At 43.3% G+C, this 27,062-nt stretch overlaps 1 protein-coding gene across 1 annotated transcript in view; it reads left to right on the forward strand.

Annotated features, from left to right (window-relative positions):
• The window catches only part of LOC106568899 (phospholipid phosphatase-related protein type 5), a 71,732-nt gene that overhangs the window by 18,072 nt on the left and 26,598 nt on the right, over window positions 1-27,062 (forward strand). Inside the window, exons 2-4 of the mRNA XM_014139688.2 lie at window positions 3,359-3,491; window positions 12,635-12,885; window positions 17,876-18,052. Coding sequence (XP_013995163.1) covers window positions 3,359-3,491; window positions 12,635-12,885; window positions 17,876-18,052 — 561 coding nt within the window. The remainder of the gene's footprint in view (window positions 1-3,358; window positions 3,492-12,634; window positions 12,886-17,875; window positions 18,053-27,062) is intronic.

Consider the following 27,062-nt stretch of genomic DNA (forward strand, 5'->3'; position numbering starts at 1 on the left):
AGGCAGCAGAACGTTCTCCACGGCATCTCCAGACTCTGTCATGTCTGTCACGTGCTCAGTGTACCTGCTTTCATCTGTGAAGAGCACAGGGCGCCAGTGGCGAATTTGCCAATCTTGGTGTTCTCTGGCAAATGCCAAACGTCCTGCACGGTGTTGGGCCCTCATACCACCCTCATGGAGTCTGTTTCTGACCGTTTGAGCAGACACATGCACATTTTTGGCCTGCTGGAGGTAATTTTGCAGGGCTCTGGCAGTGCTTCTCCTGCTCCTCCTTGCACAAAGGCGGAGGTAGCGGTCCTGCTGCTGGGTTGTTGCCCTCCTACGGCCTCCTCCACGTCTCCTGATGTACTGGCCTGTCTCCTGGGAGCGCCTCCATGCTCTGGACACTACGCTGACAGACACAGAAAACCTTCTTGCCACAGCTCGCATTGATGTGCCATCCTGGATGAGCTGCACTACTTGAGCCCCTTGTGTGGGTTGTAGACTCCGTCTCATGCTACCACTAGAGTGAAAGCACCGCCAGCATTCAAAAGTGACCAAAACATCAGCCAGGAAGCATAGGAACTGAGAAGTGGTCTGTGGTCCCCACCTGCAGAACCACTCCTTTATTGAGGGTGTCTTGCTAATTGCCTATAATTTCCACCTGTTGTCTATTCCATTTGCACAACAGCATGTGAAATGTATTGTCAATCAGTGTTGCTTCCTAAGTGGACAGTTTGATTTCACGGAAGTGTGATTGACTTGGAGTTACATTGTGTTGTTTAAGTGTTCCTTTTATTTTTTTGAGCAGTGTATATTTTAGCAACTACATTTACTTTTGATACTTAAGTATATTTAAAATAAAAAAATGTACTTTTACTCAAGGAGTATTTTACTGGGTGGCATTCACTTTTAATTGAGTCATTTTCTTTTAAGGTATCTTTACATTTACGAAGTATGAGAATTGAGTACTTTTTCCACCACTGGTATTGATACACCATCCAAAGTGTAATTAATATCTTCGTGCTCAAAGGGATATTCTATGTCTGCTTTCTTTTTTTTCTTTTCTCTTTACAAATAGGTGCCCTTCTTTGTGAGGCATTGGAAAACCTCTCTGGTCTTTGTGGTTGAATCTGTGTTTGAAATTCACTGCTTGTCTGAGGAACCTTACAATTATCTGTATGTGTGGGGTACACAGATGATGTAGTCATTCAAAAATCATATTAAACACTATTCTTGCACACAGAATGAGTCCATGCAAATTATGTCAAATTTTTTTGTGCTTCAGAACTGTACCATTATGACTTGTGACATGTATGTTTGCAGCTTACAAAGTGTTTAAAATCAAAGTACTTACAAGGGATAAGCCCAGTTGGCATACTTTTCTAGTGTGATTCCATCATGATTATGTTCTTGATTGGACCACACTCATAAGCAGTGGCGATTTTAGCATGTATATCTTGGTGGGGCAAACAAAACAAAAAAAAGATGGAATGCATGCCAGCAAAGCCGCTACACTACAACACTAAACAATACATTAATTGCACTATAATGGTGACAAACGGTGCCCACAAACTGTTATGGCCTACATTACATAATTTATGCAGCAGCGTACAAGACGTGTGTGGACTCACCTTGTGCTGTGCTCACTTGAACAGGAAGGTGGTGCGCCAGTCCTTCGTGGGCAAATTTTGTCATAAAACTTTGTCATCAAAGTCTGGCATTCTCTGGATTTATGGTGCTTTCAAGACAACTGGGAACTTGGAAACAAGGTCGAATCATGATGACGTCAGTGATCTTCAGGTCGTAGCTCTAGAAAGAGGCCCGAGTTTCCGACTTACAATTCCGAGTTGGATGACCGTTCAAAACGTATTTTCCCAGTCGGAGCTCGTTTTTTCCCAAGAGTTCCCATTTGTCTTGAACTCATTGAAGTCAGATTTCCCAGTTCCAAGTTAACAGTTGTTTTGAGCACGGCAGAAATCATGCTGGATTGACAGCATGGCCAACGTTGAATGTTTATCATTCTAAGCTTGGAAAAGAGACACTTAGACCCAGAATTAGGACCACACACCCACTCCACTGAATAGCAGGCTAGTGATTGCTTTGCAATGCTTGCAGTTAGCCACTGATTCCTTCCAAACCACTCATTGTTAAATTGGCGATTTCCAACTTGTAATGTTTATGTCCAATGGTCGATGAGCACCGATACATTTTATCTATAATTTTTCTTTATTATTTCTCTTCATATGACAAGGGTTAAAAAGGATTTGACAGTAGAATGTCGACTTGATTCATGATGACTGCTATCTAAGATTTTGAAAGTATGATGTTGATCAGTCCAATCAAAGCTACTGTAGATATAACGTGATTTGACGTCATTTTATCTGTGGCCAATGACCTTGAATCTTCTTGGATGGGCACTTCTAATGTAACTCTATGGCAGCACCCAAGGGGCTTGAATTTTCGTTGTGTCCCCATGAGTGACAGAACACTGAGCCAATCATGGCATTTTGGAGCTGCATTACTCAAGAAAGCAAAAAAGAGACCATGTTAGTATGCGGCTTTATTAACTTTTTTTTTTACATTGTTTGCAAACTGATATGTAACACTTATTAATGCCAAAATAACATGATAACATGCAAAACATGTAACCCCCTGCCCCCCAAAAATATTTTCTTTTTTTTTTGCAAAAAAATGTGGGGCTCAAAACAGGTGGGGCTCAGACAGCAGCTAGAGTCTAGGGACACCAGGGAGACAGTATAATATAATCTCACTGAAGTGGATTCAACTCACTGAAGTGGATTAAACACAGTATCCCTGATGCACTGGGCTAGGTGTTGGAATAGGTAAACCTGCAGACTAGAGCTGATGCCCTGTGTCACGAATTTGTCATGATTGCCAACCTACCTTGTCACATACCAAGGATTAACACTCTACCACCACAAAACCGCCTTAGTTTGTTTCCGGAAATGATTGCAGACATTATACTGGATGTCTGCACAGTGTCTTTACCTAAAGGTGCTTTTCACCCCATTGAACTTTGGCAATTGAGCTAAATGGCCCAATCAAGGCCAACAGCTGTAGTTGAGCACTGGCATTACAGCTGAACCGAATCAGAGCCCCGTTTCATTGTTCATTGGTGCAGTATTCTTCCGCCTTAGGTCTATGTGTTGTACTCTATGTGTGGTTGCAGAGAGAAAACAAAATAGGTGTTAATGCATGCCCTCAATAGGACATTTGGTTGATGTGGCACAAAGACATTGCTACAGGGAAGATGGTTTAACGGGGACCATAGTTTGCATCCTTTGCAAAAAGAAATCACAATATTCAGATCCTGTTAACAGTGATTAAAGTCTCTCTCTCTCCCTCTGTATGTTAGATCACAGCCATAGAGTCGGTGTTGTTTCTGCTTCAGTATGTGTCAGAGGACCTGGACAACAGGGAGAAGATCATCGTCATGGGAGACTGCTGTTACCTCAATCCTCTGGTGCGCAGGACCTTCCACTTCCTGGGTACGTGTTTTGGCGGTAACCTTCCTCCATACTACTTGCCAAATGCTTACTGTCCCCATGCAGAATGGCTGCCCGAATTCATGATATGGTAGCAAGGACCTTCGTTGCAATATAATGTCAAAGGTCTGCACTCAAAATAAGACAAAGATTGTTGGTATACTGTAAGTGGTGTACAGGAAATGTCTGACTCAAAATGATAAGTGATGATGAGTGATGTTAACCTATATTTAATGCAGCTAGTAAAGTACAATGTAGCAAGCTATCAGTAGTGTCAACAAAGTTAAACCTACCCACATATGCCTAGGTCTGGCTGCAGTCAAGATGGTGAATGGAATGTTTGTCATTGCCGTGTGCTTGCTTGAAGCAATGCTCTGTGGTGTTTACCCTTGCTGTAAGAAAATAACATTTCCAAAAGCCCTACAGAAATGAAGTGGAGCGGAATTGATTGGATAAAAGCTGTTTGAATATCTGTAATATAGTCATTTTTTTAACAGTGACTGTGTTTTGGCCAGTGACAGCTTATAGGACAGGAAGCCCAATGCTAGTGTAATCAAATCAAATGTTATTGGTCACATACACATATTTAGCAGATGTTATTGCAGTCGTAGTGAAATGTTGATGTTCCTAGCTCCAACAGTGCAGTAGTATCTAACAATTCACAACAATACACACAAATCTAAAAGTAAAAGAATGGAATTAAGAAAAAATATTAGGATCAGCAATGTCAGAATGGCATTGACTAAAATAGAATAGAATACAGTATATACATATGAAATTAGTAAAGCAGTATGTAAACATTATTAAAGTGACCAGTGATTCCATGTCTATGTACATAGGGCAGCAGCCTCTAATGTGCAGGGTTGAGTAACCAGGTGGTATCCGGCTAGTATTTAGCTATTCAACAGTCTGATGGCCTTGAGATAGAAGCTGTTTTTCAGTCTCTCGGTCCCAGCTTTGATGCACCTGTACTGACCTCACCTTCTGGATGATAGCGGGTTGAACAAGCCGTGGCTCGGGTGGTTGATGTCCTTGATTATGTGACATTGGGTGCTGTAGGTGTCCTGGAGTGCAGGCAGTGTGCCCCATGGTGCCTTGGGCAGACCACACCACCCACTGGAGAGCCCTGCGGTAGCGGGCGGTGCAGTTGCCGTACCAGGCGGTGATACAGCCTGACAGGATGCTTTCAATTGTGCATCTGTAAAAGTTTGCAAGGGTCTTAGAGGGCCAAGCCGAATTTCTTCAGCCTCCTGAGGTTGAAGAGGCGCTTTTGCGCCTTCTTCACCACACTGTCTGTGTAGGTGGACCATTTCAGATTGTCAGTGATACACCGAGGAACTTTAACTTTTCACCTTCTCCACTGTGGTCCATTCGATGTGGATAGGGGCGTGCTCCCTCTGCTGTCTCCTGAAGTCCACGATCAACTCCTTCATTTTGTTGACGTTGAGGGAGATGTTATTTTCCTAGCACCACTCCGCAATGGTCCTCACCTCTTCCCTGTAGGCTGTCTCGTCATTAATGGTAATCAGGCCTACTACTGTTGTCGTCTGCAAATTTGATGATTGAGTTGGAGGTGTGCGTGCCATGCAGTCATGGGTGAACAGGTAGTACAGGAGGGTGCTGAGCACGCACCCTTGTAGGGCCCCTTGAGGACCAGCGTAGTGGAAGTGTTGTTTCCTACCTTCACCACCTGGGGGCGGCCTGTCAGGAAGTTCAGTACCCAGTTGCACAGAGCGGGGTTCAGACCCAGGGCCCCGAGCTTGGAGGGAAATAGGGTGTTGAAGGCTGAGCTATAGTCAAGGAACAGCATTCTTACATAGGTATTCCTCTTGTCCAGATGGGATAGGGCAGTGCGCAGTGAGATGGCGATTGCGTCGTCTGTGGATCTATTGGGGCGGTATGCAAATTGAAATGCGTCTAGGGTGTAAGGTGGAGGTGATATGATCCTTAACTAGCCTCTCAAAGCACTTCATGATGACAGAAGTGAGTGCTACGGGGCGATAGTCATTTAGTTCAGTTACCCTTGCTTTCTTGGGTACAGGAACAATAGTGGACATCTTGAAGCAAGTGGGGACAGCAGACCGGGATAGGGAGAGATTGAATATGTCCGTAAACACTCGAGCCAGCTGGTCTGCGCATGCTCAGAGGACACGGCTAGGGATGCCGTCTGGGCCGGCAGCCTTGCGAGAGTTAATGCACTTAAATGTCTTACCACGGCCACGGAAAATGAGAGCCCACAGTCCTTGGGAGCGGGCTGTGTTGGTGGCACTGTGTCATCCTCTAAGCAGGTTAAGAAGGTGTTTACCTTGTCTGGGAGCAAGACGTCGGTGTCCGCGTCTTGACTGGTTTTCCCTTTGTAATGCGTGATTGTCTGTAGACCCTGCCACATACGTCTCGTGTCTGAGCTGATGAATTGTGACTCCACTTTGTCTATGTACTGACGTTTTGCCTGTTTGATTGCCTTACGGAGGGAATAACTACACTGTTTGTATTCAACCATATTCCCAGTCACTTTTCCGTGGTTAAATGCGGTGGTTCGCGCTTTCAGTTTTGTGTGAATGCTGCCATCTTTCCACAGTTTTTGGTTGGTTTGGGCAGGTTTTAATAGTGGGAACAACAACCCCTATACACTTCCTGTTGAACTCAGTCACTGTGTCCGTGTTTACGTCAATGTTATTCTCAGAGGCAACCCGGAACATATCCGGGTTGATCAAAACAATCTTGAAGCATGGATTCCAATTCCAAAAACCTTAGCATGGGAACTTCCTGTTTTGAGTTTCTGCCTATAGGAAGGGAGGAGCAGGTTGGAGTCGTAATCGGATTTGCCGAAGGGAGGGCGGGGGAGGGCCTTGTATTCATCCCGGAAGGGGGAGTCACAATGGTTGAGAGTTTGATGCACGCGTACTACAGGCAACGTGTTGATAGAACTTCGGTAGCGTTTTCCTAGTTTACTTTGTTAAAATCCTCATCTACAATAAATGCGGCATCAGGATATGTGGCTTCCAGTTTGCACAAAGTCCAGTGTAGTTCCTTGAGGGCCGTCGTGGTATTGGCTTAAGGGGGAATATAAACGGCTGTGACTAGAACCTAAAATAATGATCTTGGGAGGTATACGATCAGCATTTGATTGTGAGGTAATCTAGGTCGGCTGAACAAAAGGATTTCAGTTCTTGTATGTTGTCACAATCACACCATGAGTAGTTAATCATGATACATACACCAACGCCTTTCTTCTTCCTTGAGAGGTCTTTATTCTTGTCTGCGCGATGTACTGAGAATCCAGCTGGCTGTATGGACGCGGCCTGTATATCCAGAGAGCAGTCCCTGATGTCTCTCTGGAAGGAGATCCTCGCCCTGAGCTCGTCTACTTTATTGGCCAGGGACTGAACATTAGTGAGTAAATACTCGGACGCGGTGGATGGTGTGCACGCCTCCTGAGTCGGACTAGAAGTTCACTCCAAATACCTCTTCTCCGCCGGCATCTTGGAGCAGCCTCTGGGATAAGTTAAATTGCCCTGGGTGGTACAAACAAAGGATCCAATTCGGGAGTCGTATTTCTGGTTGTAATGCTGATGAGTTACCGCCACTCTGATATCCAAAAGTTATTTCCGGCTTTATGTAATAACACAAAAAAACATTCTGGGCTAATAAAGTAAGAAATAACACACAAAAAAACTTAGGAGCTAGAAGCAGAGCTACCATGTCTGTCGACGCCATTTTCATGACACACCGGCTCATGTTTCCAACCTGATTTTGTCACTATAGCAGGCCTTAAAGTACAGTGCCTTCAGAAAGTATTCATACCACTTGACTTCAAAATCAAATACAATTTTGTTGGTCACATACATATGGTTAGCAGATGTTATTGCGAGTGTAGCGAAGTGCTTCTAGTCCCGACAGTGCAGCAATATCTAACATGTAATCTAAAAATTCCACAACTACCTAATACCCACAAATCTAAGTAAAGGAATGGAATACGAATATATACAAGTAAATATATGGATGAGCAATGACAGAGCGGCATAGGCAATAGATGGTATAAAATACAGTATATCAGGGATGCGAACTAGTCACGTTTCGGTGAAATTCGCCGTTTTGAATCCAAAATAGGTGACCTACGTGAATCGTGCAGATCCGATGAGAAAAGTTTAGGGGGGAGAGGCTTTGGATCATTACTGGCTGTAAGCAAACGAGTGATGCGCGTTTGGAGAAATACCTGCTGTATCCAAGGCTCAGCCAGTCGTTCACATAACAACAGAATGCCGCACGCTACTGAAGAGAGAAGAGACAACCAATTTGCTAGTTACAGAATCAGCGCGCACTCTAGAAAGACAGCAGATAGTGCAAAGGCAGTTACAGCAGTGTGTCCCCTGAACTATTAACGAAGAGGGAGGTGAGAAGCCTTAGCTAGCCAGAGAAATGTTGAGCAACATTAGCCTACTTAGCTGATCTAATAATTTAGTTTATTGTGTGAACATTTTCTGGCTAATAAAGTCAGACAGCTAACATTAGCTAGCTAACGTTACAACATCGGATGAGCTAAAGTTAGTAACCTAACCAATTCGCTACAGTATTAACTGGTATACGACTCCTTTCCGTTCCTCAAGTTATAACGCGTTAGTTGCTTACTGGACCCTGGCAATCTGTGTGAAATGTTAACTAGGTAACTAGCTAACTACTATCTGTGAACTAATGTTTTCCCTCTACAGAATGTGGTTAATTTTCAGAATGAGAGAATTAGGTGAAAATGAGGCGTTGCTTCATTCAGGGATCAAGTGTAGCTGGAGTTGGGCCTGATTTATTATGCTGGATGTCAATAGAGGTGAAAGAAACGCCATACACTTTCCCTCTTTCAATACAGTGGATAAAAAGGGGCATGCCACTGGTGTACTCTCTGCCTGAAAGAGATTATACCAACCAAGGGTATCATGCTCTGCTGGCACATTGTAGAACAGATGTCCACAGGCAGAAAGTGTACAATGTAATAATGTGCAGTGTAGCCCAAAGATATTGCTTTTGTTGTGTTGAACTTGACAGTAACACTTTTGTGTGAGTGAGGGGGGTTATTTTTGCACACATGTCGTCTTGTGCACTTGATCGATGTCTACTATAGTGGCCACTATAATAGAGCAAACATAGAATGCCTGTTTGTTTCATTCTATTTCTACTTTAACCCTAGGATGCATAGTAAACATGACATCCCAAGAATGCATATGCCGGGTCAAAATGACCCGATAATGTCTGTGTTTTATTTATATGTGTCTAAAATATTATTCATTTTGTGGAACATAATTATTTGGACCTTTCAATAATTATTTTGTTTGAAATGTTTTTAGTCGCTCTTCAACAGTTTGATACACATTTCAATGATAACATATTATGAAAATTCATAACAGCTATTGAAAATCTTAGCATATTTTTATTACAATCAATCTTACAATCAAAGTTTCACATTCAACCTTTTGGTGTGAAGAACAAAATAAAACCACCTTAAGAATATTTTATAAAATTTCAAAACATTTATTTGAAAATCCAAAGTTAATCATCACTATAAACGACAACACTAACAATTGTGAATTCAGAAAACATGAACACGAAAAGGAACAAAGTGTGCGTCTTAGTCCATTAATTTGTTACAAACCACAAGCATAAGAACATGCTCTTTGCAGATGGGTGTGTTGCACTGAGAACGCCAGCAGCTGACTTTTCCATCCTTTGCCCTTGGGCAGAGCTGGCACCTCTTTCTCTTCTGGCCCTGGCTGCTCTGAGTGGGGTCTTTGCAGAAAGGTGTGCTGAGAACACCAGCAGCTGACTTTTCTATCCTCTGTGTTGGGCAGAGCTGGCACCTCTTCCTCTTCTGGCCCTGGCTACTCTGAGTGGTGGTGGCATGGCTCTCTTGCATCACCCCACATCCTTCCATTGCCTCAGTTCTTCTGTGGAGATGGGAGAACCTTCCAGAAGAATAACCATCTCTGCAGCACTCTAACAATCAGGCCTTAAGGTAGATTGGCCAGACAGAAGCCACTCCTCAGTAAAAGGTACATGACAGCCCGCTTGGAGTTTGCCAAAAGGCACCTAAAGGACTCTCAGACCATGAGAAACAAGATTCTCTGGTCTGATGAAACCAAGATTGAACTCTTTGGATGGGATGCCAAGCGTCATGTCTGGAGGAAAGCTGCTCATCCACTGTGACACAGTCGCTGGGTATGAACCTTTACAGTTTGCTGGAAAAGGTCCCACACATACCGGAATGCTGCCTCTTTGAACACTCTGGTCCTCCTGTCATCAAGCCTCAGGTAGTGACGGATATCCTCATATCTTCCGACTGACATGGTGGCATTATACATTGGATTCTGCAGTTGATCCAAAAATAGCTCCCGTGTGGAGACATCCCACCTTTTCTCTATGCCAATAAAGGCCTTTAGTTCCTCTTTGTTGACCTCTCTCCACTCTGTCCCTTTTGCTGTTGCTATTCTCCGTCCTTCTAAATTTGTACACTTTAGAACCTCCTCAGTGATGTTGTCACTAATGAACAGCTCCCAGGCAACTTTTGGTGACACACAGGCCCTGGGCAGCTCCTCAGGATGTTAATGGCTTCTGGTCCAGCCTTTAGTGTGTGTGACCCATTTTTACTCAGTCTGTTTGACTGGTTTTCACTCTGCTCAGAGGAGGAGTCCTCCCCATCTGGCCCAGCGTTGTCCGGGTTAGGCCGTCATTGTAAATAAGAATTTGTTCTTAACTGGCTTGCCTAGTTAAATAAAGGTTAAATAATAAAAAAATAGAATAACCTTGCTAGACCTTGCTGTGTAGCTATTCAGCTCAACTACCAGTAGTTCGTCATCTCACCTAATCCAGTTATGGGCAACATTTATTGGGTGGGGGCCACAAAAAATCTGAACTCATCCTGAGGAACCGCAGTTGCTTGCTGGTCTGCGTACCCACATCCATACCCACACATGCAGTCAGAGCTGTCCCTAGACTTTTGGGGGCCCTAAGTGAAATTTGGCGATTTGGATAATGTTGCCATGGTGGGGAGAGAAAAATGTGCAGTTTACAAAATAAACAATTTTGGATAAGCCTAAATCAATTACGGCACTGTTGACCACCCCCCTCCTGGCACCCATCCTTCTGATGTTTCTTAATGTTCTTCTTCAGATAGTGTTTCAGTTCATCCTCCCAATAGCACAAAGTGGATGGCCCTTGATAATGTCTCTGACCTGAGCAGTGTACAGGTTGCTGGCTCGGACTCACGGTAGAAGTGGTGAAAGACCATACTGAACGCCATTGTCGTCATTGCTTCAGCTGGTTAGGGGAGGTTGAGGTTCACACAGTTCGTGGTCAAATGATCCCTACCATGCATCTAGATACCATCTGTGGTCAACTTCGCCATAACCTCGAGAGAGGACAGACCAGAAGAACAGTTTAATTTAGGGCAGTTCTGAGTTATTTACTGTGTGACAAATTATTACTACTACCAATATTGTTAATACATATTTCTAAAACAAATGTCAAAGACAATAACACACAGTTGAAACAATTTTTTTTTTTTCAAAATTGGCTTGTATTCACCTATCATCTTGGCGGTCTCATTGCAGAGTTACAGGGTCAGGGAGTTAGAGGGCTAATCCTTAGCGTGAAATCCCAACCATCCAGCAGACCCAATCTGGTGAAAGTTGTTATTGAAGCAAGAAAAAAATGAAGAAAACTTCAACCCACTTGGAGTAACTCAACCATTACCAACATCTTTTTCCTTTTACTGGCAGGCATGTGAAGAAAAGCAATTTGCATATTTACCAAAGGCCCAGGGAACCTAATTTGCATATGTACCATAGGGGACCGGTAATACCCCGTTGGATACATGACTCTCACATCGTGACTCATGCGTCCCCAAAAACCAACACTGCCTAATAAATAAAAAATAACAAATCAAATTACAGCTCTTGATAACTCCATAAAGGAAATAATTGTATCTCATAAGGTAATGGTTAAACAGACTAGAGACAGGTGTCCCAGACTCAGGGGCAGTGCTCTCACCCTGACCTTCACGTGGCCTGAATCACACATAGGACTATTGATAAATTATAAACTTGTTTATGATCCGGGCACTTTTAACTGCTCTCCCAAGGCACTTGCCTTAGTAAGACTTTCAAAGGGAGAGATACATAATCATTCATAAACAGCCGTATATGGAATTCAGACACATTAGATTATGCAGTGTCCCGATAAGGTGAGTAGGTACCTTCTAAAGTTAACAATCCCAGAGCCCCTCTCTTGTAATCATTGTCAGTTTGACCTGTTGCATTGACATACAAACAGTCCCTGGGACATAAACTATGTTGGCGAGAGAAAAATGTGCAGTTTACAGCTAATTACCTGTAATTCTACATATTTTCCCATGGGACGTAGAGAAAATGTTGTAGTTTTAAAGAAAGTTTGCTGCAATTGTAAACATTCTGTCAAATGTGCAGTTTCACAGCAAATGTCCTGTATTTCTACACATTTTGCCATAGGTTGGAGAGAAATGCTTGACATTTTTTAAATTATATCTGAGTGAGAGTGACTAACAAAATCGACTATGATTACTACAAGTTTAGATAGCTGGGGAAAATTAATTTACCAATCCAAAAATGTGGCTGACATGGGCTAATTGAGTGACTGCCAGTGACTCACATAACAATAGAAAAACTGCTGATACACAACCAAACCTCTAAATTGCACTTTGTGTATTCTACTATTCTAACTCTCAACAATAAGTTGAGACCTCCACTGATGCCGCATTCACATGCTAGTCGGAACTTGGAAACTCTGAAATGTCTGATTTGGTAATTTGTTGAACACGACACGTAATTAACTACAAGTTAGACATTTCAGAGTTTCCTAGTTCTGACTAGCACGTGAATGCTGGCGGCATCAGTTCCCTAAAAAAACTATTCTGCCAGAAGTTCAAGCTGGAGGAAGACATTCAAGGTGATGGACTCTCGTCTAGACAAAGATAATCACATACTCATCATTAGTCTTTGACTCATTTAACACAGTGGTTGGAGACCACCCTGTCTCTTCACTTCCTCACCTCTAACCTTTATTGATTTTTTTTTTCTCTCTCTCTCTGATTCCCATCTCTCTCTCTGATTCCCATCTCTCTCCAGGTGTGTATGCGTTCGGACTGTTCTCCACAGACATCTTTGTAAACGCAGGCCAGGTTGTGACAGGAAACCTGTCCCCCCACTTCCTGACGGTGTGTAAGCCCAACTACACGGCCCTGGGCTGCATGCAGACCGCCCGCTTCGTCAACCAAAAGGGGGTGTGCACGGGAAACGAGGACGACATCATGCGCGCCCGCAAATCCTTCCCCTCCAAAGAGGCGGCACTCAGTGTCTACGCCGCGCTCTACACAGCGGTAAGTGTAGAACACCATTTGTAGAAGTTACTATTACGTATAATTTATTTATTACTATTACGTATTTGTTTGTTTGTTGGTGGGCTATTAGGGATACAAGATGATATTACCACAGTTGGCTATTATACAGTACATACGGTGAAGTGGGGGATCTCATGCTAACTATGCATATCTGATCCTGCCGACTACGCCAAATGTACTACTAAGGACAGTTTGAAGATGATCTACGCCACTTTGTTTAACTTCATTGGAATAGTGGGAAGTATTTTCACGTTCGGATGAAAAGCGTGCCCAGAGTAAACTGCCTGCTACTCAGGCCCAGAAGCTAATATATGCGTATTATTAGTAGATTTGGATAGAAAACACTCTGAAGTTTCTAAAACTATTCTACTGTTAGAACTAGGTTTTTTTGGCTGTCCCCATAGGATAACCCTTTTTGGTTCCAGGTAGAACCCTGTGGGGAAAAGGTTTTACATGGAACATAATAGGGTTCTACCTGGAACCAAAATGCATTCTTCAAGTGGCCCGCCCAGGGTCAGTTTTGGCCCGCCCTCTAAGATTGGATGTCTCTGTTTTTCTCAAAGCGACTGATTGTATGTGAAGCCTGAGGGTAGAGGCTAGACATAGCAGTTTGGGGACATGCTTATCATTAACACTCATCCAGCATTAGAATGTTTAGAAGACAGTATTTATATTTGCCTAATCATTTCTAATGTTTTGTTTGAATTATTTATTGTTGCCAGAGGAGGGGTACATTTGGAGTCAATGCAGAGTGAATGCAGGGCGAGTTATTCAAATTACTTTCTGGTTAATACTGTAGGCTATGTCTCTGGGTCTCAGGGCTGCTCTGTGCCTACCAGCTAGAGCTTAGCGGTAATTGCTGCCTCTTGCTCTTCAGCCTTATTGGACATTGTCTCTCAGAATCAGACATAGACTCGACTGCATAACCCTTGTCTCTCCTTCATGCTTGTCGCTAGAGGGGTGAGGGACTGGATGTGAGTTGGAAGAGCAGAAACAATGTCCTCTCCTAACATTACTAGAGCAAATGTTTCATCTCCACTTCATTGAAACTGCAAATTAATTGAAAGTTTAAATATATACTGAACAAAAATATAAACGCAACATGTAAAGTGTTGGTCCCATGTTTCATGAGCTGAAATAAAAGATCCCAGAAATTTTCCATACGCACAAAAACCTTATTTCTCTCATATTTGTGCACAAATTTGTTTACGTCCCTGTTAGTGAGCAGTCTTCCTTTTCCAAGATAATCTATCAACCTGACAGGTGTGGCATATCAAGAATCTGATTAAACAGCATGATCATTACAGAGCTGCACCTTGTGCTGGGAAACTAAACAGGCCATTCTAAAATGTGCAGTTTTGTCACACAACACAATGCCACAGATGTCTCAAGTTTTGAGGGAGCGTGCAATTGGCATGCTGACTGCAGGATAGTAACCACGCCAGCCCAGGACCTCTACATCCGGCTTCTTCACCTGCTGGATCGTCTGAGGGGGCAGTTCTGAAGAGTATTTCTGTCTGTAATAAAGTCCTTTTGTGGGGATAAACTAATTCTGATTGGCTGGGCCCGGCCCCCCAGTGGGTGGGCCTATGCCCTCCCAGGCCCGCCCATGGCTGCCCCTGCCCAGTCATGTGAAATCCATAAATTAGGGCCTAATGAATTTATTTCAATTGACTGATTGATTTCCTTCTACAAACTGTAACTCAGTAAAATCTTTGAAATTGTTGTTTATGTTTTGGTTTAGTATAATTAACCTTTGGTGGCAGATTCAACATGACCTTTCTTTCAGCAAATTAACTACAGAGACTTATCTTTTTTAGAACGCTTAATAGTGTTCATTGCAACTGACCCTGGAGCGGTAAGAAAAGTAAGCCTTGCCTGAGTCAGACTCCTGCCCTATGGGCTATTCTATCTCCTGTTTCTGTAGTGTGAGGCAGCTTGACATACAAGTACAGCTCCATAGACAGCAGAGACACCAGGTCCCAAATGTTTTGTCTTTCATATGAAACGACTGGAAATCGAACACCCAACCTTCCAATCTGATGTACTGAGTACGGATACTATGTTTTTCAGAGTCATGGCTGATCAAGGACATGGATAATATACATCTAGCTAGTTTTTCTATGCATCGGCGGGACAGAATGGCAGATTCCGATAAGATCAGGGGGGTGATGTGTGTCTCTTTATTAACAACAGCTGGTGCACGCTCTCTAATATTAAGGAAGTCTCAAGGTTCCAAAAGGGTTCTTTGGCTGTCCCCATAGGATAACCCTTTTTGGTTCCAGGTAGAACCCTGTGGGGAAAAGGTTTTACATGGAACATAGTAGGGTTCTACCTGGAACCAAAATGCATTCTTCCAAGGGTTTTCCTATCGGAGAACCCTTTTAGGTTCTAGACACTTCATTATAAGCTCTAGACCAGGGTTATTTAACTCTTGCCCTACGAGGTCCGAAACCTGTGGAACTGGCTTCGAGGTTCAGTGTTGACTTTGAGGGCTGTAGACCACACTATTCACCAAGAGAGTTTTCATCTGTATTTTTCGTAGCTGTCTATTTACCATCACAAACCGATGCTGGCACTAAGACCGCACTCAGCGGGCTGTATAGCGCCATAAGCAAAACCGAAAATGGTCATCCAGAGGCAGCGCTCCTGAGGCCGGTGATTTTAATGAAGGAAAACTGAAGTCTGTTTTACATCATTTCTACCATCATGTTACCTGTGCAACTAGAGGGATAAAAACTCTAGATCACCTTTACTCCACACACAGAGACACATACCAAGCTCCCCCCGCTCTCCATTTGGCAAATTGGACCATAACTCTATCCTCCTGATTCCTGCTGACATGCAAAAACTCAAACTGGAAGTACCAGTGACTCGCTTGGTCCGATGAAGTGGACGCTAAACTACAGGACTGTTTCGCTAGCACAGACTGGAATATATTCCAGGATTGAGGAGTTTACCACATCAGTCACCAGCTTTATTAATAAGTGTATCAATGACGTTGTCCCCACAGTGTCAATACAGGACTAAGATCGAATCCTACTACACTGGCTCTTACGCTCGTCGGATGTGGCAGGGCTTGCCCACTATCAAGGATTACAAAGTGAGACCCAGCCGTGAACTGCCCAGTGACGCAAGCCTACCAGACGAGCTAAATGCCTTCAATGCTCGCTTCAAGGCAAGCAACACTGCACCATGCATGAGAGCACCAGCTGTTCCAGACGACTGTATGATCACGCTCTCTGTAGCCGATGTGAGTAAGGTATTTAAACAGGTTAACATTCACAAGAATTACCAGGACGCGTATATAGAGCTTGTGCTTACCAGTTGGCAAGTGTCTTCACTGACATTTTCAACCTCTCCCTGACACCGTCTGTAATATCTACATGTTTCAAGCAAACCACCATAGGCCCTGTGCCTAAGAACGCCAAAGTAACATGTCTAAATGACTACCGCCTCTGTAGCCATGAAATGCTTTGAAAGGCGGGTCATGGCTCACATCAACACCATGATCCCAGACACCCTGGACCCACTCCAATTCACATACTGCCCCAACAGATCCACAAATGATGCAATCTCTATTTTATTCCACACTGCCCTTTCCCACCTGGGCAAAAGGAACACCTACATGAGAATGCTGTTCATTGACTACAGCCTACAGCCCATCGTTCAACACCATAGTGTTGAAGCTCATGACTAAGCTAAGGACCCTGGGACTGAACACCTCCCTCGGCAAATGGATCCTGGATTTCCTGATGGACCGCCACCAGGTGGTGAGTTTAGGCAACAATACATCCGCCATGCTGACCCTCATCATGTGGGCCCCTCAGGGGTGCGTGCTGAGTCCCCTCCTGTATGCCCTGTTCACCCACGTGGCCGCGCACGACCCCAACACTATTGTCTGCCGACGATGCGCCGGTGGTAGGCCTGATCACCGATGACGATGAGACGGACTATAGGGAGGTGGTCAGAGACCTGGCAGTGTGGTGCCAGGACAACAACCTCTCCCTCAACCTCGGCAAGACAAAGGAGCTAATCGTGGACTACAGGAAATGGAAGCCCGAACAGGCCCCCCATTTATATCAACAGGGCAATAGTGGAGCGGGTGTCTACGTCAACTAAGGACCTATCATGGTCCAAACACACCAACACAGTTGTGAAGAGGGCATGAAAACACCTCTTACCCCTCAGGAGGCTAAAAAGATTTGGCATGGGCCCTCAGATCCTCTATGTTCTACAGCTGCACCATTAAAAGCACTTTGACTGGCTGCATCACTGCTTCGTATGGCAACTGCTCGGCATACGACCCATAAGGCGCTACAGAGTGCAGTGCATACGACCCAGTACATCACTGGGGCCGAACTCCGTGCCATCCAGGACCTCTATACCAGGCGACCAGGCGGTGTCAGAGGAAGGCCCTAAAATTTCTCAAAGACTCCAGCCTACCCAAGCCATTTGGAATTGACATTGACTCCCTTTATTATTTATTTATTTATCTTAGTTGTTTTGCACTGACTCCCTTGCGCTGGCTCTATGGACACTCACTAGACTCTACCCACACACTCACACATACTACACTGATACTCCAACACACACACACGCTCACACATAAACACACACACTCACGCAGACACACTTTCACATTTCACATACTCTGCTGCTACTCTGTTTATTCTGTATTCTGATTGCCTAGCCACTTTTACCCCTACCCACATGTACATACTGTATTACCTCAACTACCTCGTACCCCAGCACATTTACTCAGTACTGGTACTCCTTGTATATAGCCTCGTTATTGTTTTTATTGTGTTACTATTTCCTTTTTTATTTAGCAAATATTTGTCTTAATTTTGAACTGCATTGGTGGGAATGGTGTCATAAGTAAGCATTTCTCTGTAACGTCTACACCTGTTGTATTCAGCGCATGTGACCAATAAAATTGGATTTGATGTGTGTCTCCCTGCTGCAGATGTACATCACGTTAACAGTGAAGGCCAAGGGGACCAAGCTGGCCAAGCCTGTCCTATCTCTGGGTCTCATATGTCTGGCGTTTCTCACGGGCATCAACAGGGTGGTGGAGTACCGCAACCACTGGTGTGACGTCATCGCCGGATTCATCATCGGAGGGGCCATAGCAGTCTTCATGGTGAGGGATCTCAACATCTTTATACTACAGTCTTCTTTTTAAAGATAGAGGGATCGTTTCTTTGAACGTGTTTGTTACGTATTGTTAGGTTCTTATTTTTCAGAGTAAATAACTCACGGAAACTAGATAAGCTTTAACCTCTCTAGGGTAGGTGGCAGCAAATCGTCCCACCTACGCAACAGCCAGTCTAATCCCGTGGCGCGATATTCAAATACCTTAGAAATGCTATTACTTCAATTTCTCAAACATATGACTATTTTACACCATTTTAAAGACAAGACTCTCCTTTATCTAACCACACTGTCCGATTTCAAAAAGGCTTTACAACGAAAGCAAAACATTAGATTACGTCAGCAGACTACCCAGCCAGAAATAATCAGACACCCATTTTTCAAGCTAGCATATAATGTCACATAAACCCAAACCACAGCTAAATGTAGCACTAACCTTTGATCTTCATCAGATGACAACCCTAGGACATTATGTTATACAATACATGCATGTTTTGTTCAATCAAGTTCATATTTATATCAAAAAACAGCTTTTTACATTAGCATGTGACGTTCAGAACTAGCATACCCCCCGCAAACTTCCAGGGAATTTACTAACAATTTACTAAATTACTCATGATAAACGTTCACAAAAAGCATAACAATTATTTTAAGAATTATAGATACAGAACTCCTCTATGCACTCTATGTCCGATTTTAAAATAGCTTTTTGGTGAAAGCACATTTTGCAATATTCTAAGTAGATAGCACAGCCATCACGGGCTAGCTATTTAGACACCCAGCAAGTTTAGCCTTCACCAAAATCAGATTTACTATAACAAAAATATTATTACCTTTGTTGTCTTCGTCAGAATGCACTCCCAGGACTTCTACTTCAATAACAAATGTTGGTTTGGTCCCAAATAATCCATCGTTATATCCAAACAGCGGCGTTTTGTTCGTGCGTTCTATACACTATCCGAAATGGTAAATCAGGGTTACAAGCATGGCGCATTTCGTGACAAAAAAATTCTAAATATTCCATTACCGTACTTCGAAGCATGTCAACCGCTGTTTAAAATCAATTTTTATGCAATTTATCTCGTAAAAAAGCGATAATATTCCGACCGGGAATCTGCGTTTCGGTAAATAGAGGAAAAAAAAGAAAGACGGGGGCAACCAGTGCACGCGCCTAAGCCCACTGTCCCCTGATCGGCCACTTGACAAAGGCGATAATGTGTTTCAGCCTGGGGCTGGAATGACGACATTCAGCTTTTTCCCGGGCTCTGAGAGCCTATGGGAGCCGTGGGAAGTGTCACGTTACCGCAGAGATCCTTTGTTTTGGAAAGAGATGTCAAAGAAAGCCAATAAATGGTCAGACAGGCCACTTCCTGTAAAGGAATCTCTCAGGTTTTTGCCTGCCATATGAGTTCTGTTATACTCACAGACACCATTCAAACAGTTTTAGAAACTTTAGGGTGTTTTCTATCCATATCTAATAAGTATATGCATATTCTAGTTACTGGGTAGGAGTAGTAACCAGATTAAATCGGGTACGTTTTTTATCCGGCGGTGTAAATACTGCCCCCTAGCCCTAAGAGGTTAACCAAGTTTAATTCTTCCCAAAGGTTCTGTACAGCTGTATTCAGACAGAAAAACATTTCTCTCCATCACAGTTATATACATCCCACTTAAGACACTCCGCCTTCTCTCCAATCCTTACATCTTATGGTTCAACAGAAAGAGGGTAACAGGATACCAAACCCTTATTACTCCCTTAAGGGAATCTGTCCTCACCTCCTGACCTCAACCCTCAACTCCTGACCTCAACCCCTCCTTCACCTAATCCACAGATATCCATCTGTCTTCCCTATAATCAACAGTTGCTCTCCTCTCATCCGCCCAACACATTCTAAAGCCTTCTGTCTTTCTACAGAGAACCCTTAACTTCTGACATAAAACCCAGTCTCTTTCACTCTTTCTATTCAAGGCTTCTTCTCTATCATTTATTTAATATCTCAATGTTCAAAGTTTAGCCGATTCCAACGGTCCTTCCTCTTGAACAATAGCATCCTAATGTGCAATTTAAAATAAACTTCGAAATTACTTATAAATGGATAAACCATGATAATAAAACATGAATTTAAACAAAAACAAATGATCATAAAACATGAATTACACAATCTAACAAATGGAACAAACAATGAACAACATTCACCTCGAGGTTTACAAATTAAGAGACTTATGGCCTCTGTACTATGATCACACAATTTTATTCCCATCTATCATCACATAACAAAATGCCATTCCAGCTGAATCTGCTGTCTTGTTATATGTCAGATGGAGCGGCTTTGGTTTCTCCACTTCCCCCTTCTGGTTCCTAAGAGAGTAATAGCACAAGACTTGAAAAGCAACAAAAAGACACACAAAACATAACAGTATTAACAATGTGATAAGCTATGCATAATTATACACTGCTCAAAAAAATAAAGCGAACACTTAAACAACACAATGTAACTCCAAGTCAATCACACTTCTGTGAAATCAAACTGTCAACTTAGGAAGCAACACTGATTGACAATAAATATCACATGCTGTTGTGCAAATGGAATAGACAATAGTTGGAAATTATAGGCAATTAGCAAGACACCCCCAATAAAGGAGTGGTTCTGCAGGTGGGGACCACAGACCACTTCTCAGTTCCTATGCTTCCTGGCTGATGTTTTGGTCACTTTTGAATGCTGGCGGTGCTTTCACTCTAGTGGTAGCATGAGACGGAGTCTACAACCCACACAAGTGGCTCAGGCAGTGCAGCTCATCCAGGATGGCACATCAATGCGAGCTGTGGCAAGAAGGTTTGCTGTGTCTGTCAGCGTAGTGTCCAGAGCATGGAGGCGCTCCCAGGAGACAGGCCAGTACATCAGGAGACGTGGAGGAGGCCGTAGGAGGGCAACAACCCAGCAGCAGGACCGCTACCTCCGCCTTTGTGCAAGGAGGAGCAGGAGAAGCACTGCCAGAGCCCTGCAAAATGACCTCCAGCAGGCCACAAATGTGCATGTGTCTGCTCAAACGGTCAGAAACAGACTCCATGAGGGTGGTATGAGGGCCCGACGTCCACATGTGGGGGTTGTGCTTACAGCCCAACACCGTGCAGGGCGTTTGGCATTTGCCAGAGAACACCAAGATTGGCAAATTCGCCACTGGCGCCCTTTGCTCTTCACAGATAAAAGCAGGTTCACACTGAGCACGTGACAGACGTGACAGAGTCTGGAGATGCCGTGGAGAACGTTCTGCTGCCTGCAACATCCTCCAGCATGACCGGTTTGGCGGTGGGTCAGTCATGGTGTGGGGTGGCATTTCTTTGGGGGGGGCCGCACAGCCCTCCATGTGCTCGCCAGAGGTAGCCTGACTGCCATTAGGTAGCGAGATGAGATCCTCAGACCCCTTGTGAGACCATATGCTGGTGCAGTTGGCCCTGGGTTCCTCCTAATGCAAGACATTGCTAGACCTCATGTGGCTGGAGTGTGTCAGCACTTCCTGCAAGAGGAAGGCATTGATGCTATGGACTGGCCCGCCCGTTCCCCAGACCTGAATCCAATTGAGCACATCTGGGACATCATGTCTCGCTCCATCCACCAACGCCACGTTGCACCACAGACTGTCCAGGAGTTGGTGGATGCTTTAGTCCAGGTCTGGGAGGAGATCCCTCCAGGAGACCATCCGCCATCTCATCAGGAGCATGCCCAGGCGTTGTAGGGAGGTCATACAGGCACGTGGAGGCCACACACACTACTGAGCCTCATTTTGACTTGTTTTAAGGACATTACATCAAAGTTGGATCAGCCTGTAGTGTGGTTTCCACTTTAATTTTGAGTGTGACTCCAAATCCAGACCTCCATGGGTTGATAAATTGGATTTCCATTGATTATTTTGTGTGATTTTGTTGTCAGCACATTCAACTATGTAAAGAAAAAAGTATTTAATAAGATTATTTATTTCATTCAGATCTAGGATGTGTTGTTTAAGTGTTCCCTTTATTTTTTTGAGCAGTATATATACATGAAAACCAGAGTCTGAGACCCTGACAATTCCCACTCTCTCTTCACCTGACTCTATGCCTCCCGGATACTTTCCTGCTGAGTTCCACAAAAATTAAAGCTCTAAAAAGCTTCCTCATGCTTTCACCCAGCCTTCCCCTTTTGGCCCCAGGTTCCGAGAGGTGTTCCCAAGTCATGACATTTTCACTTTGTTCCCCATCTCCTCCATTTCACCTGATAGGCACGTCACCTGAAATGCAAGTGCGTATCTCTAATCAACATTACATCCTCTTGAGGTAACTCAGCACTGTATATGCTTTCACATCAATGCCTTCAACATTTTGTTCAATGACCCCTCTATCCTCTATCATATGATGCATTAACCAATAAAGCAGCTAACCCCAACTATGATGTTTATAGTAGCTCCCAGACCCCACCCATCTGTATGTCTTACAGTGGAATCTAGTTGGTATCGCTCCGCTTCCTCTGTCATGGTGTTTTCACTCACCCATTATGCAGCTGGACCACACTTCATGTGAGAACTATGCATCCCCCAAGGAGAGACATGACAATCTTTACCACTGCAGGTACTGTATGGAGTAGTGTGAGTCCAAACCAACGCTGTCCCAACACCCCCGCCTGGTGTCTCTTGATGTACACTCAATCTCCAGAATTCAGCCCGTGCCCTTGGTTATATCTCTGCTTCCACCTGAGGATATACACACTGCAACACATGGGTCATTTCCTGACAACATAATTAGTGATATTTAAATAACCACATCCCCTGTCCTCCCATCGGTCCCCCAGTTACCAATCCATGTGACATGAGTCATCATAAACTGATATCCCAACAATGCTACTAAAGTAACCATTGCTACTTCCAACATGGCCCATGACTATAGTCTCACAATACCCCTCATTTGTGCAGTAGCCCAATTCCATGCTATCAATATAGCATCCTACGCTACTAGTACTGCTCCTTCAGTTACTGTCCCCACAGCGCCTGCCGTGAGAATACCTCCTGCATGTAATCTGTCAAATGTTCACCGGCTGTTAGAAATTGGAGAAAAATTAATGAGTTGGGAATAATATCCAACCTAACAAAACTCTGAGTCACAGGTGTCCTGAAAGTTTACCATAGTGTCTGAAATGCCACCACTCTCTCTTCTACTCTTACCATGATCTAGGTATGTGTAATGTTCAACTAAATCCCCATATTGTGTACAGTTAGTTGTCCTCCCTCTTCTATGAGCCATCTCCTGTAACAATATACAGTCTCTGGGGAATGATAATCCTCTATCATTACATCTAACCCATAACACACTATACTCCTAATGCATTTTCTACAGTTATAAACATCCTAACACATTCTCAACTCAGTTAGTCAATATACATCATTCCCCCCTCTGGAACAATGAACACTCATGTTCCACGAAACCTAAAAACATTAACTTGAAAAGAAAAAAGAAACAAAGTACATGTTTAAAACTTAGCACAACTCATTGATGCGTTGGAACATAACAGTTCTGAATACAGGGTAAAACAATAAAAACGTTAATGGTTGTCCCAAGCTATTATCCAGTGATTCCCCCAAACAAACCACCTCCCCTCAGGATGACACTTAGAGATAATAACCTTCTCTTAATACTATCGCTAAGACAAATGTCAAAAAGCATGACATAATGTTACTGCTAAAACCATTTTCTAAATTAGTCCATACTCCCTTATTCTACTGGCGACCTCTAGGAAGAGTTACCAGATCCTGAAGATAGCACCATAACCCCTCGCATAATTCCCCACTCCAGGATCCCAATCTGGTGATATTTGCATCAAAACAAAAACACAACATGAAATCAGCAATACTAATATCACATTTCATTTGAAGTAACTGTCATCCCTTATTAGCATATATTTTCCTTTCTATATGCAGCCTGAACACAGTACCACTGTATAAGTACCCAAAGACCAGGACCTCAGGCAACTGGTCATTTTCCCCTTTCAAACACGTGATTAAACAAAAACATGTTAAATCAAAAATAAACAAATTCGAATAACTAATCAACTTAGACTTACAACTCTTTAACTCCCTACGGAAATAATAATAATCTCCTAAAGTAATGGTACAATTTGGATAGAGAATGGTGTTTCTCATCAATTTTATAATGAAATCCCCCTGTTCCGTCAATTTCTAATGAGGGTGATCATTTCTCATTAGGAATTTTGTGTGTACAGGGCTTTCTACACCATTAAAATGTTTCCTCTCCCTTCCTTTCCCTTTCCTTTCGGAAACCATTTAAATACCTCTTCAAACATTTCCATCCTCCTGCATACCCAATTTAACTGCATTGAAAAGACCCCATCCAATAAATCCCACAACATGGCGACAGTATCTCTCCACCGAGTCTAACGATTCACTGGTCTCCTTTTCCCCATGATTCTCCATAACCACCACACCACATAAAACATTTTAAGTTCATTTTAGGTTTGGTAAGCCCTATACCAATTCCTCGTGATCCCAGTTCATTTTAGGTTAGGTAACCCCTATACTAATTCCTCGTGACCCCTCCATTCTTTCGTCCATTCTAGAATTCCATTCCAGAATAAGACGACGTCAAACGTAAATGTATTTAAAAATAATACCACATAAAATAACCTTCTGCATTTGCAAGGAGTGTTTGGCCATATAATTTAAATGTTTTACCTTTAGAATCCATTCCCCTGGCATTTCGCCTAGAATCTTCAACCCAAAATATGTTTTCCTGTGGCAAATTTAGCCATCGTAAGGAATCCGCAATATATACATGTGGTTTTCTAACACTTTCTCTCACCAAGGTAGCCATTCCGTCTGCTTTACGATTCCTTATGGCAATTTTGTCTGTACGACTAGTATGAGCTTTACATTTCCCCACTGTTAATTTACTGGGTAACTGACATGCTCCTGATAATGCCTCTACCTCCAGACCATTTTTATTGGTGTTCCTGTCGCTGTTAACATGCCCCGTTGTGTCCACAATGTATCGAAATCATGAACTACTCCAAATGCATACCACACATAGCGTACCCCGTTATGTTACTCTCTTCCCTTCTGTGTTCATGTAACTAGAGCCATCTGTATACAATATTTTTCCAGATTCCAATGCTGTCTCTTGCAAATCAGGCCTAGGTTTTGGAGTAATCTGATCTGGGTCACATGTATGCAATTCACCCTCCCCATGCAACAGCATTAACGACGCAGGTTCCAAAGCACCAATCTTCTGAAATCGTAGATTTTCCCCATTTAACGTTAACTCCCATTTTGTCCATCTTGCATTAGTAACATGTGCTGTTCACTATGGTTGCTACTGCGTGTGTAACGTACAAATCAACTTTTTGACCCATTGTAATGGAAGCCGTGTTATGCAACACCATTTCTGTCGCCTGTACCGCCCTAAGGTACTGTAGCATTCCTCTTGGCCCTCTTAATTTTTGCGTAACCATCGCGTAACCATTTATTTAATATCTCATTGTTCAAAGTTTAGCCGATTCCAACAGTATGCATTACATGCTTATTATAATGCTTGCTACATTAACTCTTCATGATAAGGCCCTCTCTGTGGTCACATGTACATGCTTTTTACATGTAACATGTTTGAACTCTACACAGTCCAAGGTGAAAGTCTACACATCCCTTGCACAGTCTTCACATTTTGCTGCCTTAAATCTAAAAAGGGATTAGGTTAGATTTTTCCCCCCTACTGATCTACACAACGTCCTCCACATTTTCAAAGTGAAAGAAAAGAAATGACTTATTCTGGTCCAAGTAAATTTGCCTACATAGCATGATATTGTGTAAGTGGGAAATTCTGGTCTTGAATTTACCTTGGTAAGATTTCAGGGAATAGAAAAGACTGCTCTATGAATAGTTTATATGAGATGAATGCAGTGATGACAGTATACTATGACACCACATTCCAAGACTTGTCACGTTCTGACCAGTAATAGGGGTTATTTGTTATTATAGTTTGGTCAGGACGTGGCAGGGGGTGTTTGTTTCATGTGGTTTGGGCTATGTATTTAGGTAGAGGGGTATTTCAAGTTCTCTCACGTCACCCCGCTCCTCCGCTCTCTCCACTGGCTTCCAGTTGATGCTCGCATCCGCTACAAGACCATGGTGATTGCCTACGGAGCTGTGAAGGGAACGGCACCTCCATACCTTCAGGCTCTGATCAGGCCCTACACCCAAACAAGGGCACTGCGTTCATCCACCTCTGGCCTGCTGGCCCCCCTACCTCTGAGGAAGCACAGTTCCCGCTCAGCCCAGTCAAAACTGTTCGCTGCTCTGGCACCCCAATGGTGGAACAAGCTCCCTCACGACGCCAGGACAGCGGAGTCAATCACCACCTTCCGGAGACACCTGAAACCCCACCTCTTTAAGGAATACCTAGGATAGGATAAAGTAATCCTTCTAACCCCCCCCCTTAAAAGATTTAGAAGCACTATTGTAAAGTGGTTGTTCCACTGGATATCATAAGGTGAATGCAACAATTTGTAAGTCGCTCTGGATAAGAGCGTCTGCTAAATGACTTAAATGTAAATGTAATGTTAATATGTGCTGTCAATTGGTGTAAAATATGGAGACTCAACCAGACAAAAACACAGATAAGGCATTTTTGAAAACCAGGTACTAAGAGAAGTGTTTTTCAGTTTTCTTTTGGTGAAGACATTCTTGAGTTTACTAGCAATTATAAATATCTGGGTATTTTTATTGATGAACATATTGCCTTTCTATATGGAACATCTGCCCTGGCCGACTCAGCAAGTAGAGCTCTTGGGGGAGTTATAGGAAAAACAAAAACACTCAAAGATATTGGTTATGCCACGTATTCCAAACTGTATCAGACATGCGTGTGTCCTGTTCTGGACTATTCAGCAGGAGTGTGGGGTGCTAAGAGGTATTTTAAAAACAAACATGTTCATAACAGAGCAGTAAGTTACTTTTTAGGT

The sequence above is a fragment of the Salmo salar genome, chromosome ssa14 (genome assembly GCF_905237065.1).
Source record: "Salmo salar chromosome ssa14, Ssal_v3.1, whole genome shotgun sequence".
NCBI lineage: Eukaryota > Metazoa > Chordata > Actinopteri > Salmoniformes > Salmonidae > Salmo > Salmo salar.